The sequence below is a fragment of the Corythoichthys intestinalis genome, chromosome 6 (genome assembly GCF_030265065.1).
Source record: "Corythoichthys intestinalis isolate RoL2023-P3 chromosome 6, ASM3026506v1, whole genome shotgun sequence".
In the NCBI taxonomy this organism is placed as follows: domain Eukaryota; kingdom Metazoa; phylum Chordata; class Actinopteri; order Syngnathiformes; family Syngnathidae; genus Corythoichthys; species Corythoichthys intestinalis.
The window spans coordinates 14,401,409-14,408,714 of NC_080400.1; the positions used below are offsets into that span (position 1 = coordinate 14,401,409).

Sequence of the window (7,306 nt, forward strand, 5' to 3'; positions counted from 1 at the left end):
ACGTAAGATGGCCGTTGGTTACGTACGCCGCCGAATCTATCATTATGCATCTATTCTTATTTATGTGATATCTATGGTTCCTGTGAATCATTAGACATACGTCATCAACCTGCGCCGTGGACCCACGCGCATGCAAATAAAGCGACGAACGTGGTCGATAAAGGTTGGTCAAAATTACGATTTGGAAAATATTTTCGTGCTTAAAATAGCCAAATGAAATAAAGATATTCGGAATTACCGCTGACATTCTTATCACCCGTCCAGTCGTTTCGACGCCGTAGTTTGGTAAGTTAAATTTACTCTGATTTTGCCCGACTGTTGTGTTATTTTTAAACATCTGCTTCTACAATGTACAGTTTACTGGAACTTAGAAGATGTTTAATGAGGACGACGACTGGAATGACGCTGCCGAAGTCCTCAGCCAAAGTGTTGAGAAAAAGAAGCCAAACAGCGCCAAGGTAAAGGTATGTACTGTACGATACTTAATTGTCATTACTTGCAATGCAAAATACTGTGTGCAGACTTGTAGTCTACACGACTATTGCATGTTTAGGTAGGATCAAGTAGAGCGATAGTCAGCATATGATTTAACAAATATACACAGTGGTTGAGCCATAAACTACAGTACAGTGCCTAGGAGGGAGTGGGCCAGGTCGTATTTATGAGAGGTGATGCTTAGCAGTATTATCAGTAGCAATATAATGTAATTTTAGCCTCCTAATGGTGGCTATTTAGGGTGATGTGTTGTATTATTTTACACAATTAGGCTTGTCTTAAAAGATGCCACAATGACAGCATTTTTTCATGCCGTTTAGTCCAAAAATGTGGGAAAGAAGAGCCTCCTGCGGACGCTGCAGACATTAGGATCAATACCAGACTGGAAGAACGAAGACCAGCGTCAGATTGACAGTGACAGTGACACCGCAGTCGCCATGCAACACACCAAGAAGAAGAAAAAGAAATCCAGAAAAAAGCGGACAAAAAAAGGGACAACCACAGCAGGAGTTCAGAGCAACAACGTGGATGTCAAGAAGGAGCAAAAAGTGACCAAGAAGAAGAAAGTGGAAAAGAAAATTGGTGAGTGTCGGATTTTTGTGTTTTGAAATGAAGCGTGCCACTCCTTTTAGGCTGTTGATGGAAAAGCATTTGGTTTTGACATCACAAGATGAAAACAAGAGGGTACAATTTTATCAATTCATCAAATATTTTGCAACAGAAGTAAAATGGGTTAAAGATAAGCTGAAGTTTTTCATCTTTTCATGTCAAACCCAAATATTTTAGTATATAGCTAAAGTAAAGAGGAGTACTATGCACATACATTATCATTAATGGAGAAACAAATGTCATCTCGAAGGTGTTCCAAATGATAAACATGCACCTGCAGAAGCTGTGGTGGGAAAAGAAACCCCACCGAAACCAGCCGGCGATGCCCCGAAACTGAGCCGACAGCAGTGGAAAAACAAAATGAAGAACAAGAGGAAATGCAAAAACAAATTCCGCCAGGACAAACTTGAAAACAAAGTCGAAAAGGCCGGTGAACTTCTCCCGTCAACGTGTTCCATCCCCAACGGAGGCGGACCGGTGGAAGTGCGGCATGAGAAAAAAATGCCACAGAAAAGGAAAAAGACTGTTGACGATCAATCACCGTTACCATTAAAAACAGCCAAGAAGGAAGGGGAACAAACACTCAACGGTTCGAAACATGGAGCAGACAATTCCCGCGCAAATCGACTAAAAGGCGAGCTGTGCAAAGCCGAGAAGCTGAAACGAGACCGTCTCCGGAAGCTTCTCCAGCAAGTGAGTCCCGAGGAGCCTGAAGAGGAGGTGCAGTCTGTTCCAGAAGAGAACGAAGAAGTGAAAGAAGACCGTTCGACCTTGTTGCGTTTACGCATGGAGCAGCGTCTGGAGTCCGCTCGCTTCCGCTACATCAACGAGCTCCTTTACAGCAGCACCAGCGGCGAGGCCAAGCGCATGTTCAAGCAGGACCCGCAGGCCTTCCAGATCTACCACAAAGGCTACACGGCGCAGGTGAGCCGTTGGCCCACCAACCCCGTGGATGCCATCATATCCTACATTAAAAATAAGTAAGACTCTTAGACCAAAGTATAATTCCTTCTCAGAAAAATCTGTTGCTAAAAGTGGTATTACTGGATGGTTTCAGACCTGCCTCACTGGTGGTGGCCGATTTTGGCTGCGGCGACTGTAAGATAGCACGTAGCGTCAAAAACAAAGTACACAGCTTCGACCTGGTGGCGACCTGCGACCTGGTGACTGTTTGTGACATGGCCAAGGTGACCGACTATGCTGTGTTCCGTCTACATTAACCCTTTCGTGCACAAAATGAAAGATGCTTCAATGGCACTGAAACATAAGCATCCGCAGCCACGCTTCCCAGTTTAAATGAACATGTGTCGTTGCCACAGGTCCCGCTAGAGGACAGGTCAGTAAGCATCGCCGTCTTCTGCCTCTCCCTCATGGGAACCAACCTGGCAGAGTTCCTCGCCGAGGCCAACCGTGTGTTGAAACGAGGGTAAATCATGCGAAAATTGTTCGTGTAAACCGGTATTCGGGTGTGTAACTGCATCTTATCGTGTTTAGCGGCGTATTGAAAATTGCCGAGGTGGCAAGCCGATTCGAAAACGTGCGGAATTTCATTAACGCACTGGCCAGACTGGGATTTAAGATGGTGTCAAAGGTAAGAGATGCACACACACAAGACACTTGATTAGATATCAAAGGCCATGTGTAATTATTTTTTTCCCTTTTAAAACTCATGAGCTGCCACTGACAGTAATAAATAGACGTCCAATCCATATGAACTGATAGGGAGCCCTTCCAGTTCGATTGGATTTGATGTCCCAGTCAATGGCTCTAAAACTTGATCAATCACTCCCAGCCCTGTCTTACATCATAATTAGGGCTGTCAAACGATTAAAATTTTTAATCAAGTTAATCACAGCTTAAAAAATAATTAATCGTAATTAATCGCAATTCAAACAATCTATAAAATATGCCATATTTTTCTGTAAATTATTGTTGGAATGGAAAGACACAAGACGGATATATTCATTCAGCATACTGTACATGAGTACTGTATTTGTTTATCATAACAATAAATCATCAAGATTGCATTAACATTATTAACATTCTGTTAAAGCGATCCATGGATAGAAAGACTTGTAGTTCTTAAAAGATAAATGTTAGTACAAGTCTGTCTACACACCAACAAGCTGTTTGGGAGGCATGCACGGAGAAAACCTTTCCTCACAATCATAAACGCAAGCGTCTGGAGATCGCCAAGTGGTATTGGGGCTTCAACTGGGACCGTGTGCTTTGGTCAGATGAGACCAACATTGAGCTTTTTGGCAACAAACACTCTAAGTGGGTCTGGCGTGCCACGATAGATGTGCATGCTGAAAAGCACCTCATACCCACTGTGAAGTATGGGGGTGGGTCAGTGATGCTGTGGGGCTGTTTTGCTTCCAAAGGCCCTGGGAACCTTGTTAGGGTGCATGGCATCATGAATGCTTTGAAATACCAGGACATTTTAAATCAAAATCTGTTGCCCTCTGCCCGAAAGCTGAAAATGGGTCGTCACTGGGTCTTTCAGCAAGACAATGACCCTAAACATATGGCCAAATCTACACAGAAATGGTTCACCAAACACAAAATCAAGCTCCTCCCATAGCCATCTCAGCCCCAGACCTCAACCCCATTGAAAACCTGTGGGGTGAGCTGAAGAGGAGAGTACAGAGGAGAGGACCCAGGTCTCTGGATGATTTAGAGAGATTCTGCAAAGAGGAATGGCTGAAGATCCCTCTTTCTGTCTTTTCCCATCTTGTGAAACAGTATAGGAGAAGATTAGGTGCTGTTTTGTTGGCAAAAGGGGGTTGTACAAAGTATTAACACCAGGGGTGCTAATAATTGTGACACATATTATTTGATGTCAAATAATTATTTCTTGATGTGGAATTTTTCCCCCACTGAATAAATGCACTTGTATTGAAGGTTGGATTTTTCTCTTTTTTCCATTAAGGTCCCATATTATTTAGGGGGAAAAAATTAGAAGCTAAAAAACACATAATTATTATAAATCCAATTATTATGGAGGGCACTGTACTAGTATATTTACATTAATGAAACCACGTCACACTACGCACAATGTAAACGTATTTTTAACCAATTCTACATATATTATTTACAATAAAAGAACAAATTAATTATGAATATATTTTAACGTAAACTTAAATGTTATTTTCATCACATTTAGTTTTTTTAATTGGAGTCCATTAATGAGCAAATTCACGAGTCAGTAAATGATCTAAACCCTTGCTGTTGCATCATTTCTTTCAGGATACAGACAACACTCATTTTTTCTCTTTCGAATTCATGAAGACGGGCGACGCGCCAGCAAACGTGAAAAAGTTCGGCTTGCAACTAAAGGCCTGCTTGTACAAGAAGAGATGAGGAATCAAAGATATGCATGTGTTTCTGGCAACATTTGCTCAATTTGTAGAGGAAATTTCAAAAGTATTGAATGGATTGTTCGTTGTTAAAATATATATGCATTTATTATCAAGAGTCTACTTTGATTTATTGTACTGTATTTGGCAGTACAGATATTTTATTACTGTACTTGACTATATCTTCCACAAGGGGGCGTTCTAACACAAACTTGCTTTAGCTTGGAGAAATGCAATTAACATTACGTTAGGTCAGGATAAGAAGGCCCAGGTTTGAGTTAAGTTCAGCCAAAGTTAGTTTGGCTTTAAAATGACATATTTGGATGCTACTCGTGAGCAGAAATTCAATCTGCCGCTAGCCTGAGACTATAAAGAGGTACATCTTTTGTTCATTTTCCTGTTGGAAACGGCACGAGTGAGTCACTATATGCGGGATATCAGCGAGACGCCTAACGGTTTACGCCGAGCTCAACTTTCCACACGGAAACGCCACATCACTGTGCTGGGCTGATCAGGAGCACATTTGTGGGTCTCGCATTACAATGGCCACTTGAGCAAGGAAAGCAGAATATGAAACTCAAATTCCCTGACAGGTTAGCGTACTTGAACTTCACATTGGGGGGATTGAACTTTTTACCACCCGCAAGACACGTGACATCGTATGGAGGTCAATTCAGGCTGGTGACATTGCGTCCCCCAAACATGGCCGCTGACCTCTGTCAGCGTGCAAAGCCAAAGAAATGTCAGAGACTGCCCAAGACCACCCTGAATCTCTGCTTTAACACTTTGTTAATTTCTCAGCGGCTTAATGTCTTTTCCAGCAAATTAAGCTAACGCGAGCAAAACACAGGCACAGGGCTATATTTGTGCTTAAAACATACATAAAGTAACCAGGCTCATGACTTGGAGCACGTCCACTTCAGAGGTTGTTTGGAGCATCCGGTGTGGATTTTTCATGTTTGCATTGTGAGTTTTAGGGGAAACGTAGAGGTGATCATTTGAAAAATAAACAGTTTTGTAATGTTGCACATCTATGCATAAGCGGATTTTAGGGGGGGGGCAGGCCCCCCCGGTGGCTGAAAAGTGTCATTGCATGTAATTGTCTTTCCTATATATATACAAGGTGTAAAGCAATAAAACTGCAACAAAAATGTCTGAAATGAACAAAAAAATATATAATGGGTGAAAATTATTTCTCAAAAAGATCATGTGACTAGCAACTTAGACGGTCATTTGCTTTGTATATTATTTAAAAAAAAATAAAAAAACGTTAGGGGAGGGCAATTTTTTTTTTTAATGATTTTTTTCTTTGGTCGAAGCAACTTTTTGGGGGGATTGAATGATTTAGACACAAAAGTCCTACCCATAATATGGCCCAAACACAAAAAGGATTTCTTCAATCAAGGGCAACTTTTTCAATGAAAAATTAGGTGTTCAAATGCAAATTTTTCAATCTTTTCAATATTTTTTCGCATTCAAAAACGTTTTTTTTTTTATTCAAATTTGTCTTTTTTGATTGAAGTGATTTTTCTTTTTGAAAAATTTTTTTTTTCAAGCAACTAATTTTTCGATTAATAAATAATATAATAATAAAGACAAAAATGTCCTGGCCAAAATGTGGCACAAATCACAAATCAACATTACTTCAATCAAAACAGTTGCTTCAATCAAAAAAAAAATACTTGACTTCATTCCAAAAAAAAAAAGGGAAAGAAATCAAAAATAGCTTTCACATGCATTTTTTTTAGTTTTTTGAGTTTCAAATTTATTTTTGCATTCAAACACTTTTTTTTTTTTTTTTTTTTTTTTTTTTGATTGAAGCGACTTTTTGGGGGGTTGAAAATATATTAATTGAAGCAATGTTTTTTTGATTGAATAATAAAGACACAAATGTACTTCCATATGGCTCCGCCCAGGGGATATAATTTTTTACTGCGGTAACTACATTGGCACGACACCGGTGGGCGTACTATATTCAATGGATGACGATCTTGGCAAAAAGTATTGCCTAATCAGCCTGATTTAGAATTCCCCTCAAGAATGATGGGAAACAAAAAAACGCTCCTTGTCAACTTATTATTATAAATATTCTTGTAAGTTAATTCTATTGCTGACACTGCGTTTCGGGGTCATCAACATGTTGTGCCCCCCCTGCCCCAAAAGTCAACTCCGCCTATGCATCTATGCTTATCTGTTTTCTAACGTGAAAATCACATGATTGTCCATAGACTTCATAATATATTGACGGGACACGGGGGGCCGACACTGCCCCACTCCTTCGGGTGGGGGGCCTGCCCGCATCTAGCATCAAGAGGAGTTGAAAATTACTTCAATCAAAAAAAAACTTGACTCCAAAAAAAAAATAATAATAATCAAAGAAAAATAGCTTTCACATGCATTTTTTTGAGTTTCAAATTTATTTTTGCATTCAAACACTTTTTTTTTTAATTGAAATGGCTTTTTTTTTATTGAAAATATTTTTGATTGATTGATTGAATAATAAAGACACCAATCTACCCCATATGGCTCTGCCCAGGGGATGCCATTTTGACTGGGGTAACTACATTGGCACGACACCGGCGGGCGTACCATATTCAATGGATGACGATCTTGGCGAAAAGTATTGCCTAAGCAGCCTAGTTTAGAATTCTCAAGAATGATGGGAAACAAAAAAAAAAGGCTCATTGTCAACTTATTACTATAAATATTCTTGTAAATTAATTTCATTGCTGACACTGCGTTTCGGGGTCATCAACATGTTGTGCCCTCCCCCCCCCATGCAAAAAGAGTCCAATGTTGATAGTTGATCAAGTTTGAAGATAAACCAAAAAAAAAAAAACATA

General features: G+C 40.0%; 1 protein-coding gene across 3 annotated transcripts; it reads left to right on the forward strand.

Moving 5' to 3' along the window:
- The first annotated feature begins 108 nt into the window (after positions 1–108).
- On the forward strand, positions 109–4,581 carry LOC130917643 (uncharacterized). Of its 3 annotated transcripts, none has more exons than XM_057839248.1 (8): positions 109–285; positions 357–464; positions 816–1,077; positions 1,355–2,084; positions 2,162–2,291; positions 2,424–2,530; positions 2,599–2,695; positions 4,354–4,581. In XM_057839248.1, exons 2-8 carry the CDS (start codon positions 375–377, stop codon positions 4,465–4,467), a joined length of 1,530 nt encoding a protein of 509 aa, XP_057695231.1. In that variant the 5' UTR covers positions 109–285; positions 357–374; the 3' UTR covers positions 4,468–4,581. The 3 variants fall into 3 exon arrangements, with proteins under 3 accessions (XP_057695231.1, XP_057695233.1, XP_057695232.1); XM_057839250.1 differs by having other exon boundaries at positions 1,385–2,084; XM_057839249.1 differs by having other exon boundaries at positions 357–458.
- Positions 4,582–7,306: the final 2,725 nt, after the last annotated feature.

Coding starts and splice junctions, on each gene's coding strand:
- LOC130917643 (XM_057839248.1), top strand. CDS start 375: ATGTTTAATGAGGACGACGACTGGAATGACGCTGCCGAAGTCCTCAGC. Junction 465..815: donor CAAACAGCGCCAAGGTAAAG/GTATGTACTGTA, acceptor CATGCCGTTTAG/TCCAAAAATGTGGGAAAGAA. Junction 2,085..2,161: donor ATATCCTACATTAAAAATAA/GTAAGACTCTTA, acceptor GGATGGTTTCAG/ACCTGCCTCACTGGTGGTGG.